The following is a 14,045-nucleotide window of genomic DNA, read 5'->3' as shown; positions in this document are numbered from 1 at the left end:
GCCTCTGCAGCAAGGAAAGGATTTCGGGAAGGTTTTGGCTACAAGTGCCCACTAGGCAGCCAAAGGACAATCGGTAGATGCACATGCCTAAGGAAATAGGGCTCTACTCGACCCCCAGTGGCTTGCAAGGTTTTTGGAGTACCCACCTGGCCCACTACATCCTCTGATGACTATGTAGGACTCTTGTGATAAATGCAAGTAAGTGCACTTCGTGGGAACCATTACCTTTTGCTTTGTGCCTAGTGAGTTGCACCCCCTCAGCACTATATGCCACGGGGTCTTAAATGAACCCCTGGTGGTGGGATCAACGAAGTCCAAAAAATTCCTCCCCCAAAAATTCCCAAGTCCAAAAATTCAAAGTAAATCAGGCCTAAACTCCCAAGAAGTAAACCCAGGCATACAGGTACTCGGTCATATAGGTAAACCCGGGCCCCGTGTGTCATGGTTTTTGAGCATGTCCAAAGTCACCAAGAACCCTAGGTAAATTAGGTCTTCTACCATGCCTTATGTATGATTCTCGTTTACTAATAAACTCACTCTCTCCTTCTTTTCTTGCTATTGGTCAACATCATTTTCTTTCTCTAATTTTTTCTATTTTCCATTTCCCCCCTCCTTTGTCTTTGGACATGCTCAAAAACCATGACACACGGGGCCCGGGTTTACCTGTATGCCCAGGTTTACTTCTTGGGAGTTTACGCCTATTTTACTTTGAATTTTTGGACTTAGGAATTTTTTGGAGAGGTAGAAAGTGCAAAATGAGAATTGATCTCACGACGTGGGCTTTTCAAAGCCATTCCATCTAACCACTAGGCTATAAACTCCATCGTGGAGAAAGGGCAAAACCAAAGCTAATTATTTTTAGTTTTTTGAGTTTCCCGAAGGCCTTGCCGGTCAGCCACCATAATTGTGCCTGTCCCCTTGGCACACCGCTCGCCGAAAATCGCCTTTGGCCTGGTTTCCTAAAAGTAAATCTGGCCACCAAAAATGATCGGATGGCCACACCACCCTCATGATTGGTGCCCAAGCTTTCCCATCATTGATCCCACCGCCAAGGATTCATTTAAGACCGCGTGGCATGCATATAGTGCGGAGGGTTGCACCCCCTCTGTCTAGCTTGTCTTCGTCGCCGATGGCAGCTCAGGGTCGCTATCATAACCGAATAGAACTATATCCTTCTTTTAATTTTTGTTTTTCATTTATATTATATTCTCTAGCAGGGTATCTTGTCCATGTATCCACATGTGAAAGGAGGTGGTGTGTGTGAGTTATCCCATAAAACAAAGGGATTGTAAGGCCTTGGTGCTTTTGTATAAAAAGGGTATTTTCCCAACGTTGAAGGAGGAATACAATATATCATCTATCTTTTTTTTGTAGTTAGGCATTGAGTTCATGTACAAGTCGAGTAGATTTTGTCGAAAATTAAGAATCTTTTCCTTCCAGTAGATATCTAAGCTAAAAAGATTCCATGTAAGTGAAAACAACTACAACTAATCTATCATGATGGATATATTTGTCCGCATAAGGTAGGCTACTAATGAACGGTGACATGTCGACCCACACTGTGGGTTAGATAGATAGTGCACACCCACCTATATGTCCCGAATAGGCGCTTGTGGTCAAAAACTCGAGCATAGTAGAGCAGCTTGTACATTGAAAGGATTAATGCCTTCGAGTGTGGGCTAGATCTGTAGACAAATCAATAAAATGGGCATGTTAAGCTTTAGAGATCACTTTATGATAAATCAGCTTCTTAACTTAACATTGCATGGAATTTTGTTGAAGAAGTTCCTTTTTTCAAATCCTAACACTGTTTTCATAAGTGCTCGGAAAGAGCTTTCATTTGACTGCCAACTTGGAGGGGCCCTAAATTCCTAAAAATTTGGGATTCTCCTAAATTTTAGGATTCTAAAATTAGCATGTCTCGGTAGTTCTTATTAAATTGGGTGGGTGTTATGCGCAGTTTACACCTCCAGATGGAAAGCTCTATGGCAATCCAGAGGAGGATTTCCAGAGGAGGCTTTACTCTTTATCTAACTCATGGCATAAGCGTAGAAGCGGGGATGGATGCATCTTTGCACGGTTGTGGATGACTGAGGCTAGATAGAGGAGCTTCTATTGCCATCTTTCTTGGTACTACCAAATCAGATCACTGGCCGGTTGTCTTGTGCCTCAGGGAACTTGAAAGACAAAAGGGTTCACCTCGTGTTGGTATTCGAAACTGTCTCTATCAGGATGCAGTGATCTCACTGGAGGTAAGAGAGATTTGGAGGCTTTGTGATGATCCTGACCCCCGGGAAAGACTTGCCTTAGCCTTGGAGAGGACTAGCCAGCACTATCACTATGTTGCTTTGGCCAAGAAAGAAGAGGCTCTAGACAAGGAGCAAGCTATCAGACGAATGTTGGTTGCACTTCAAAGGGAACACGAGAAGCATCCTGAGTCCCTTTGGATCCTAGATCTCTTGTCCACTATTAGAGCTGAGTTACAGGTGGCCATGGATAAGCGGGCTGAGTTTGCATTTCATGCTAATCAAGCATTTTGGACACAAATGGGTGGCAGATGCAACAACTGTTTTTCTCAGCGCATGGACCTATGCACTTTAGGGACAGTTTGAGATGCTTGCAAGATTCTCAGGAAGAATTTCACACTGATCTAGATAAGGTGAGGAGAATTGCCTCAGATTTGTATCAGATCTTTCTCTCTATAGAGGTTTTTATGGCCCGAAAACCATTAAAAATAGGTTTTATATCAGTTTTCTTGCCAGAAAGAGCTTCTCTAGGGTTTTTGTCATCGACAAGGCTATAGGAATTGTGGAGATTATTCATGGGATGAGCGAGTGGATTTAGAGCTTGGACATGAAACTTGGGCATAGAGCTTGGACATGGAATCTTGAACTTGAGCATAGACATGAAGAACTTGGACATAGAGCTTGGGCATGAAGCTTGGACATAAACATGGAACTTGGACATAGAGCTTGGGCATGAAGCTTGGACATAAACATGGAACTAGGACTTATAGGTTGGACATGAACATGGAACTTGGTTATGGAACTTGGACTTGGACTTCGACTTGGATTTGGATTTGGATATTTGGATTTGGTACTAGCCCGGTGAGAGATACTTGTGGGTCATCCCCGTGGTGTGCTCGACATCAGAGATCTTGTACGTCGACATCGACATCGACTTGGATATCCTACATCAGCATATTTATTTGTTTTGTATTCATTGATTGTATTGATCCTGGCTAGCGTGCGCATGGATTGTTCCTGAATAAATTCCTGAAAAGGGGTGGGGCCTATTCCCCGCTCAATGTGGTGTACTGTGCAAGATTCCCATTCCCTTTTCTCTCTTTCCTCTCTCTCTCTTTATATTTTTATCTCTTGGACAGGTGGTTGAGTCACTGCACGCCCCGCTGGGCTTACACAAAAGGGGAGACGAGACCAATATTAGACAGTGGAGACCCATAACTCTGCTTGGATCTGCTTACACAATCTTAGCGAAGGCAATGAGTATGAGGCTTCAGCCTATTCTTCAAAGGGTTATTCATGATATACAAAATGGTTTCCTCCAAGGAAAGAGTATTTTTTATAATATCTTTTCATTCTGGGAAGCTGTGGAGTGGGCTAAATCTAGCCAACAACCCCTTGCCATTCTCTTGTTAGACTTTGAAAAAGCTTATGACAGAGTGGATTGGGACTTCTTGGAAGGCACGATGGCACGGATGGGTTTCTCCCAGGAGTGAATCGAAGGGGTCTCTTGCATGTATAGAGAGGCCCATAGCACAATTTTATCCTGCAGGGGGCATGGTGAGCGCTTTCAGATCTCCGGTTCCATGAGGCAGGGATGCCTCCTAGCAAGCAGGTTTCTTGTGGTTGCTGCAAGGGTTTCGGGCCTCATGCTACCTCATGGTGAGTTACTAGGGGTGGCTTTATGTAGGCCATACAGTGCTGACCTATATCTTTTCAGCCCTTGTGCTCAGCTTTAAGAGGGAGGGAAAGTCAACAACGGGGGTGGGGTCTCTGCAAACAGTGTTTACCCTCCTGTTTTTTTCGCAGATGCGTCACTTTCTGGTGGCTGGACAATTGGGACGCGCTACAAAGGCTGTTGAGCTGGTCATTGTAGCCACTTTCTCACATGTCTTTCAAGCCAGGTTGGCTGAACCCAGCCAATATTTTTGTTTGAATTAAGTGGCCTCTTATTTCAACTCTAAGAAGGATGAAGTTGAGCTGCTTTTTTCATTGTAGCAACTGTTATGTGTGGCTTCAAGAACAACCAGGATACATGCAGCACCTTTGCTGCAGAAAATTTTGGCTGATTCCAAGTGAGAACTAATTCTTATCTTCCTCTAAATCTGACCATATTCAGCAGAGCTCTTATGGGTTTGTAGCAAATATAAGTTGGAGCTTTGGAAGCAACCTTTGATGCTGACACCACCTCGCTGATCATTATAGTATACAATTTTTATTTGCAAAAAGGAAACTTCTCTCAAGTAGAACATAACATAACAAGACAGAGTCCTTTATACAGGTGGAATTCAAAGAATGCAATCACTGATGGAAAATCCAAAGAGGATCTCTTAGTTCCAAACGAGGGGCTATCTCCCTAAGTATGTTTATGTTCTCCCAATCTTTGTCCACAGCTGCGAGATGAGAACAGAGGGGCAATTCTGTCTCTAGCAGGTCATATGTGTTCCTGTTTATAATTATGCACAATCATAATCAAGTGCTAACAGTAATACAAATGTTAAAGGAGAAGCTCATCACTATTGTCTACTCTGAGACTCAAGTAACTTCATTTTTATTTGATTCAAATGCACTGGTATTCATGCCCCTCTGGCTGATACATTAACGTATTAAATCTTTTCCCACTGTTGAATGCAGGCATTGGCATCTTATGTTTTCATTTCAGTAAATGTGTTGATGCATGCAACTCCACTGTCCCTTCAGAACAAGCTTATTGAGGAAGTGGTGCCAGCAGTTATGCCATATTTTACAACCCATCATCATCCATTGCGCAGCTTTTCTCAGGTCTGATTGGGGTTGAATAACTATACATGGAGTATGGCTGCTACATCATTTTGCAGATTTGTAGAATTATGGTGCGCGTACGTTTTGTTTCAGATATTGATATATGAAGTGCTGCATAAGATCCTAAAGATCTCACCGCCCTGTGTTGAGCGGGACAAGGACCTGCCTTCTTCTCTGGAAAAGAAGTGCTTACAATCAATAGTGTCATATTTGGATGGAAACAACGACTGCAGAAGGTAATGAGATTGATGCCCCAATACCCTAACTGGGAGGAAGGAGAGGGATTTGCTCACTGTCCTAATACTCTAACCTTGATTTCTGCCTCCATAAAAATCCACCCTAAGTGTGGTCTCCACTCCCGTGTGCCTTCTAGGCGTGCACTACATGAGTTTATGTGTGAGAAGATTCTCCCATAGCAGATCACCTGGAAGGAGAAATGATATGCACTGCATGTCTGGATCAACAATTTTAATTTCACCCTCATGCTTAGGGAGAGTGATAGTTTACAAAGCCAGTTAGGTCTAGTGTACTGAGTGCCAACAGATGGTAAACAAAAATAGGTCCCTATCAGTCTCCTTAGTTACCTCACACATGCACAAGAAAAACACCAACATGAGGCTCTATACTATTTTATGATATGGAGTATCTAATACACAATAGCCACTCTAGAGATCAAATCTAGTTTCACTGAGCTCCAGTGAAGGATCGTTTTTGGGTATGCTCTTTAAAGCTAGTACAAATTGGTGTGTAGGGGTGATGCCCATGCCAATTGAGCTGGCAGAGCTACCTGATGGTGGTGCCTCGGGGGATCTTATTAAAGTCTCTACAGGCAGGTGCCTTTAAATCTGCAATCCAAAATGTAACTAACATATGGCTGTTTATGATAGCCCCTTCTGCAAGATGGAAGATAGTCAAGGGCGCGAGAACCTTTGTATATTCTTGCATGAAGCCTCCTACATCATCTGGAAACTCAGTCCACAGGTTATATTTTGACCCGCTAGCTAGGGATACATGAGCCCACGACCTCAATGAATAGCTCATGTCCTCTGTAGCAGAGAGGCAGAAAGAGGGCACAAGAAGGTAGCCCCAGGGTTAGTTCCGTACGTCGTACGACTGAAATCGTACGTACCTGCTATACGGTACGGTACCGTACGGATTCGTACGATACCGTACGAATTTTTATTTTTTTTTTTAATTTTTTTTTTGCGGTGGTGGTGTTGTTGCGTGGAGCAATTTCAGTCTTCTAGAGAGCCATTCATCGCCCTTTGCAGCCTATAGGAAGCTGTTTGTCAGGAGCGTGTGCACTTGCCATTGCCATATTAGGCAAGCGATCATATTGCCTGATGAGGAGGAGGAGGCAATCTTCATGGAGCTCTATAGTGAGCTTCCATTGCCCCCTCATGATGATACCCCACTGCCTAGAGAGCCCTTGTTTGATGATGATGGCAACCTACATAGCGAGAATGATCCCCAGAGTGTCTCGTCCACCTTTGAAGAGTCCTCTTCAGAGAACTCTCTTGATGGACACTCTAGTAGTGATCATGTTGATGATCATGTAGATGTTGGTGATGATGTAGACTTTTGATATGTTATAGCTCTCTAGGCATTGGGCATCTATCTCCTTCTAGCCCATCCATGATGTATTGTAGTATGTAGTATACTGTATCATGTATGTACGCATGTTGGCGGTCGCCCATGCCATGAGTTTTTGGCCTATCCTTTTGTAGCAATTTTGTACTCTAATGGCATGATGACATTATGTTCATGGTTCTACTATTTTGTAACTTCTTGTCTACAATTTTTAAGTTTAGGAAGTATTTTTTTAAAAAAAACGTACTAATATCGTACCGTACCTCAAAAAATTTTAAGGTACCAATTAGTACCGTATTTTATCGTACCGTACCGTACCGTACCTTTCGTACTAACTAGCCATGGGTAGCCCTGCTGAACTAATTTGGACATCTGAAAGCTCTCGCCTTGTGCCTCCCTGGATGAGGAGTCGGACTGTTATTGGGGAACGCTGTTCCCCTTCTAGGGAACGGGGGAACGGGGGAACGCCGTTCCCCAATCCTGGATGTTCGGGAACGTTCTGGAACGTTCCCCCACAAGGAACGGCCAGGGGAAAACATTTCGGAACATTTCGGAACTCCGAAACGTTCCCCCTGGTAACAGGCCCAAAAACCCTTTAAAAAAGGGCAAAATGTTTTTAAAAAAGCATTTTGCCTCTATTTATTCCACTCAACTATGCATACATAACATAAATTTTCAAAGTTTTAGCCTATCCTACTTAAAAATTCGTCATTTAAAATGACATTTTTCTTAATTTTGTTTGATGACGTGGCGTTCCCCCCATTCCCGTTCCGGGGGTTTCAAAACATTCCCCCGTTCCCATTTCCTCATTGAGGACCCAACTGTGGCCAGTGGGGTAGAGGGAGGGAACTCCTATGATCCACTCCTTTAGAAACTAAACTGCATAAGAGTGCCTTTGAGGAAATTCTAATCCATTGTATCATAAGCTTTCTCAAAATCTAACAGCAGGATGACCATGGGCTGTTTGATCTGCTTTGGCCATCGGTCTACAACCCAACAAGAGAGTCAGTTATCAAATATATGTCCGTCCTGTTTAAATTTTCTTGTACTCTTATGAATCAAATCCTGCAACAGCTGCAATCTTAGGCTGAAAGCCTTGGGGATGAGTTTGTAAGCCATGTGGAGCAATGTGATCGGTCTCCACTGGCTGACTGGAGTTCTATCACTGCCCCTGAGAATGAGTTTGGAAGCCATGTGGAGAAATGTGATCAGTCTCAACTGGCTGATTGGAGAGAACCATCACTGCCTCTGAGAATGAGCTGTATGAGGCAATAAGAGAGACATTGTGACATACAGTGTGAGTCACAACATTGTTGGAAGCACTAGTAATTTCCCATTATTGGAACCATGGGGATAAACCATCCTCTTCTGGGCATTTGCTCTTATGTAGGGTATCAGTAGTAGGCAGCTACTTCTGGATTCCGAATGCCCGAGTGTGGGGCCCTTTGGTTCCATGATGTGGTTGGGGATTTTTTGAGAAGTGGTGCTGTGCTCGAGCTGAATTTTTCTTGTGGATGCTGTATTGACAGGGGACTCAGCCACTGCCTCATTTGGTGATGGTTAGGGCCCGAAGAAGCACGTGGTATCCCTTGGGCAGGCCCAAAAAACAGTCATGGAAAATTCTGCTGCAGATTGAGGTCGGCGGGTGAGAAGACATGGCACCACCTAGCACACTAGGTTGTACAGCTGCACAAAATGAGAGGCCTTCTCTGCAGTGCACTGTTCATTATCAAAATGAACTCTAAAATAACTTCATCCAAGGAGTTGGATATTTATAATGTGCCACTGATAGTGGCTTACAGGTTATCTCTGAGATCGCTATGGGCGATCCTGCCAACTAATGTAATGGACTCTACTAATGCAATTGGAGGTAGAAAGAAACTGGGTCGACTTTGGAAAGTTGCATTTGACAAGTTACTGGGACGTGGATGATAGGATGCAATGGACCTCCCAGGGTAAGCAATTAAGTGCCGTCATGCTGTGCAACTATGGCCAGAAAGGAGAGCAGGTGAGGGGCAAAGGCAGATAAGTGGATGGGTTGCAATGAAGAAGGGGAGGAAGGGGGGAAGTGGGGGTGTGGGGGTCAAGAAGGGCGGCTGGAAGAAGAGAATAAGCACGAAGTGGAGAGGGTGGAGGTCAGACTGTCTGGGGAGAGGGAAAGCTCAAATGTGAGGCTGGAGAAGCTTGCAAGCAGGGGGCAGAGGGCAGATAGAATGGAGGGTGGATTGTCTGAGTGGACATAGTGTTTGCACTGCAAATATTACAAATTATGTTCTAAATTTCACTGAATCAATGTTTAAAATTGTGTTTGCACTGCAAACATTACAAATTATGTTCTAAATTGCACTGAATCAATGTTTAAAATTGCCTTTTCAGGATAAGGGTATCTATAGAAAAGTTCTTGAGTTCATTTGATCCGACTGCTGCCGCTACCCCAAGAGGCATATTCTCCATACATAATGGGGGTGAGGAAGATCCCTCAAAGGTACTAAATCAATGCTTTTCTGTAGTCTTTTATACGTATGTATTGATGATTTAAGGCACATACTTGTGGGCTAAATCCTTGCTAATTGGATTGGTCATAACCAGTTTCAGAATCTTACTTGAACTTGGCATGTCTAAGGGCTACCATTAGTTTTGACAAATGTCATCCTTTGTGACAGCCTCTGGAAGACATTCCATTTGAGTGTGCTCCAATCGCGCTTATGGATAGAGTTTCCTACTTCTTGAATGTAAGTGATCTTCCCGAGTCCAAGTAAAAACCAAAACATGCATGCTCTTGTATTATCTGACTAGTTTACTGCTGTTGTTTTGAGACTGTTTGTAGGAGGCACGAGAGGGCCTGCGTCATTCCATGGCTGCAGACACACTCGCATTACGTAGCGAAGAAATGTCTGATTATAGAAAAGTCTCATGTAATCATTCAAGAGAAGAGCAAGTCACATCATTATCTGCCACAGCTAAAAACTCTAAGTCTACAGGTGACAGACCTTGTGACTTTCAAAGGAAAATCGGGTCTCTCAGATTCATAGAAACTTCTACCACAGATTTGGAGAAAAAATTGCCTGAAAATCAAGCCACAAGCGAGACCTCCTCATCAATACTATCAGGTTCTCTGAAGATGGTGACCTGGTTGATTGTATGAATTCCCTTTAACTGGTCATGTTTTCTTGGGGTTGATGTCAGTGGTTAGCTTTTGATGCTCACCACACAACGGGCCTTGGTTATTTTGCTCAGTGATGGATAGAGAAGAGGAGCTTCTTCACACAACCATACATTCTAGAGTGGAGGATCTAATCAAGATGCGCGGCAATCGTCAAGAGCTGATAGTGGTTGCTACATTGTTAGGCCGCATACCTAACCTTGCTGGACTAGCTCGGACTTGTGAGGTAACCCATCACATGTGAGATGATCGGAGATGCTATGTAGCATGCTTTCAATCTTCTACAGCTCTAAGAATTTTAGACTGCAAATTTTATCTTGGTATGCATGGTCTCGTACACTTTTGCAGGTTTTCAAGGCTTCCAGTTTGGTTTTGGCGGATGTGAGCATTATGCAGGACAGGCAGTTTCAGTTGATAAGGTGAATTGATAAAATTTTGTTAAACGTGTATACATTTACTTCCACCATTTAGCCTTGTTGATTTTCTACCTATTAAGAATGAGCTTCAGGGTGAAAAGACCTTACTGGAAAGGTGGAAATATGTTCATACGGAAACCAAGTTATGCAAACCTCAAAGGAATTACCATGTAGTATTATCTACTCTACGATTGTGTGAGCAACTGAGCATAGTTTTCTTTGAAGATATTGATGAGCCTCATCTGTCAGCTTCATAATTAAGGATACAAACAGCTGTGGAGTGCTCACTTTCTTGGTCTTCTCTATAACTTTATCTACATGTATGTTGGGTATTTGCATATGTATTTTTACACTGCAATTGTACGCAAGGCAGACTGACCAGCATGGCTCCCCTCTCAAATAGAACTCAAACCCCGTCACAAGTCTCTCATGTGTGTAAGTAGATTCACATGTATGTGAAGCACTATCAGTAACCCTCTGATACTCCATCTGATGGGGAGAGTGAGGAGCCCCATACATATATACATAAGAGACACTCATACACAATAGCACAGTGCCATAGAGAGCAGACAGAGGACACTATGAAGCACACAGCATTGTAGTTACAATCAGCTTAGTGAGCTCCCTTATACTCCACTCACAGACTAAGTCTTGCCCCATCTTTTGTAATGGTTTATTACAGTCTGCACAGAAGGCAAGATCCAATCTGTATAACACTTTCATAAGAGATATCAGTGCTTTTGTCTTGCATGATTACTCACGGGTTCTGTCATCTGAATATATGTGAGTAAGTCATGGTTGTCTGTAATAACTGTTGAGAGTTGTTGCATTTAGTCTTGCGTGTTTGACATGGGAACCTTAGTAGCCCTGTTTGTGTAACTCAGTCAACTTAGCTTGATACGGTCGAACGTTTTTGTCTAGTGCTTTGATGCCATGTATGGTTTGATCAGTGTCACTGCAGAAATGTGGGTTCCCATAAAGGAAATACCTGAAGCAAGCCTCCAGGAGTATCTTGCAGTCAAGATGAAGGAAGGCTATACTTTAGTGGGGCTAGAGCAGACTGCCAACAGCATCTCACTTGACAAGTATAACTTTCCAAAGAAAACTGTACGTACGCAACACTTATTGTCCAGATTTCTTAAAAGAATGCTACTTAGCATAGACCATCAAGAGTTTCAGAGCTGACACTTTATTTTTGGATGCAGGTTTTGGTTCTTGGAAAGGAAAAGGAGGGTATCCCCATCGATATTATTCAGAATCTGGATGCTTGTGTCGAGATCCCGCAATTGGGAGTCATTAGATCCCTTAACGTGCATGTGAGTGGAGCCATTGCTGTATGGGAATATACAAGGCAGTACCTGGACAAGCACTAATGGTAAAGCCAAAACTCTGCATCTTTTGCATGCCTGGGCTGCATCAAATGGTATCATGGCAACATAGCTGGGTAGATTTAATGGTAAATGCATGTGAATGAGTCCCTATTAAACCAGGATTAGCAATGGGTTTTCCTTTTGTAGCCAAGGCCTGGTTCTGTGTCAGATTAACAATGTGATAAGCAGATGGATTAACAACAGACAATACAAGAAGAGTTGTCACAGGTGTGTCATCATCTCCCTAATGGCAACAAGAGATTAATTCTGCAGCAAAGCATCTGACACCGTAGTATGAGTCATTGGAAGTCAGCTTCACAAGTTCCTATTTGGGTCAGACTCTTTGTCAGTGGACCTGCAGCTGATTGGAAAAAGCCTTAACCTTATTATGAGAGTGCCTAGGGGAACATCCTTTTGCGGCTAATAGTCAGCTTCAGAAGACAACCTTTACAGAAGAACCCGGACGAGGGGAGGGGGACAACATGTGAAAGGGGTGAAACAAATGATCCATACCCTCAGTAGCATACGGGACAACAAAGCCTATATTAATGATGTACTCTAATGCTTATTCATAGAGCTCAATTGATGAGATTATATCTTGATTAGTGTGCCATTGGATTACCTTTTTTAATCAAGTCTAATTAGCCTAATTTCCACCAACGAAGTGTGTCATTTGTTGTAATCCTCCCTAGCTAGCATGTATTTTATGTTGAACCTGGTAGAAAAAACCATTCCCGAGGAGTTTTAAAAATAACCATATTCAACATACAAAAGCTTGTGTAATGAATACTTGCAAGCTCTTTGCATCCATAAAGATGAGAATATGATCATCTTTTAGCAACGATATAAGGTGATCAATGACTACATGCTTGCAACAAATAGATTTTTTTCTCTCATGAAGCCCTTAGTTTGCTCTTATTTAGTTTGCTCTTATTAGGCAATACTATATGTTAGGAGAGTAGATAGGATGACCAAAGGCCTTTGCATCAAATATTAATATTTTTCGCTAGAGATTTTGTATCTTTTTGGCTTGGCTACTGGTTTTTGAATAACTGATGCATGGCAAGTGATAGTGAATATATTACTTCACCTATAATGGCTAGGTATGGGTGGCAAATAGGTTAGGTGGTCACATCTAGATTTGTATGCTTTATCTTCAAAGGTGGCAAATATATAATGGTGGTTGGCTGTTGGTAAATGGGGTTACATAGAGCTTCTAGATTTTGTACCATGCCCATCATCAAGGAGATTTTGACTTGCATGTGTAGATTAGGTAGCAAATCTAGAACAAGATTACAATTATTAATGCATGCGAAGTATTCATGGGTAACTTCATAAGGATAAAATTACTTGGGTAAATATGCAGGAGACATGTAACTAGGTGATACAATGTGCTTATGCAATAACATTCAGGAACATGTTTACATATATTAGATTGTTGAAGTAGGATAGTGTAATCATTTTCCATGTTTTTATTTCCTTTGGTTCCTCCTAAACTAAAATGGAAAAATTGAATAGTCAAAAATTCCATTACAAGTTCTAATTATAAGGTTCTTAATGGCTTGCCATTTTAAAGCTTGGAACAACTATTTACTCTTCAAGTAAGTACAACAAGGCCAGAGGAGAAACAACACCTTAAGAAAGAATCTCTTACGTTTTCTCTGTCTATTACAAATAGTTGTGTGATTACACATTGGAGTTTCTTAAATGATTGATTGTTCCTTACTCATTCCTTTATAAGAATCAAAAGTTGCATGTAGTTATCTCCATGATTAAAGCATTTGATGCATAATTTACTTAAATCCAATTAAAAACTCTTGATCCAAATGATACATTCAATTGTACTCTAGGACAAATGCTACCTATTAGTCAATGCAAGTGTTGCCTCCCTTGTCTCTAGCCAAGAATAGATAGAAATGTTTATTGTGCCCTAAAGAATGTTATGCATAAACATCCACTCGATCCCAATTAGCTCAATTAAGGAATTTAAGGCTCACCTATGCAATTCACTATTTAAGAAGGTAGACTTGATATATCTAACTGATGTATATTCCAACATGATGTATTGTCAATGCAATAATACACCTAATCGTATACGAGACGCATGTTGCAAAGATCTCATCATAATCTGTACCCTTCTCTTGAGTATAATCCTTTGCAATAAGCCTTGTCTTATAGTGATTAATGTTACCACAGCTTTATGCTTAAGCTTTTAAACTCACTTTGTACCAACGGTCTTTTTACCACCATGAGACAAATATGCTAAATACCAAGTGTCATTTCTTAGGATTGAGTCATATTCATCATGTATGGCTTGCATCCAATGATCATTTTCTTGTGCTTTTTCAAAGAAAACACATATATTGGCAATGAGAGCATGAACCATAAGAGAATAAGATGCATGATGAGAACTTGCATGTGTCGTGCTAAGTAAAAGAGTAGCTAATTTGTTGTCTTGTAATATCTTCACTAGTCATTTTGG

The 14,045-nt window shown here is 41.9% G+C and overlaps 1 protein-coding gene across 6 annotated transcripts in view; it reads left to right on the top strand.

The window, feature by feature from the left end:
- The window catches only part of LOC147629048 (tRNA/rRNA methyltransferase (SpoU) family protein), a 276,989-nt gene extending 264,766 nt beyond the window's left edge, over nt 1-12,223 (top strand). For 3 of the 6 annotated variants that reach the window (XM_086812260.1, XM_086812263.1, XM_086812264.1), the window contains 10 exons: nt 4,878-5,024; nt 5,118-5,260; nt 8,991-9,099; nt 9,278-9,346; nt 9,442-9,724; nt 9,852-10,003; nt 10,126-10,196; nt 11,144-11,300; nt 11,399-11,568; nt 11,711-12,223. In XM_086812260.1, coding sequence (XP_086668386.1) covers nt 4,878-5,024; nt 5,118-5,260; nt 8,991-9,099; nt 9,278-9,346; nt 9,442-9,724; nt 9,852-10,003; nt 10,126-10,196; nt 11,144-11,300; nt 11,399-11,566 — 1,299 coding nt within the window. In that variant the 3' untranslated portion in view covers nt 11,567-11,568; nt 11,711-12,223. Of the gene's footprint in view, nt 1-4,877; nt 5,025-5,117; nt 5,261-8,990; nt 9,100-9,277; nt 9,347-9,441; nt 9,725-9,851; nt 10,018-10,125; nt 10,197-11,143; nt 11,301-11,398; nt 11,569-11,689 lie in introns of all 6 variants that reach the window. The other 3 variants (XR_015267878.1, XM_086812261.1, XM_086812262.1) reach the window with 3 other exon arrangements.
- The last annotated feature ends 1,822 nt before the right edge of the window (nt 12,224-14,045 follow it).

Source organism: Cibotium barometz, chromosome 18 (assembly GCF_041138505.1).
Source record: "Cibotium barometz isolate CiBa-2024 chromosome 18, ASM4113850v1, whole genome shotgun sequence".
In the NCBI taxonomy this organism is placed as follows: Eukaryota; Viridiplantae; Streptophyta; class Polypodiopsida; order Cyatheales; family Cibotiaceae; genus Cibotium; species Cibotium barometz.
The sequence above is the reverse complement of the archived record's forward strand: the minus strand, read 5'-3'. Positions and strand labels throughout refer to the sequence as shown.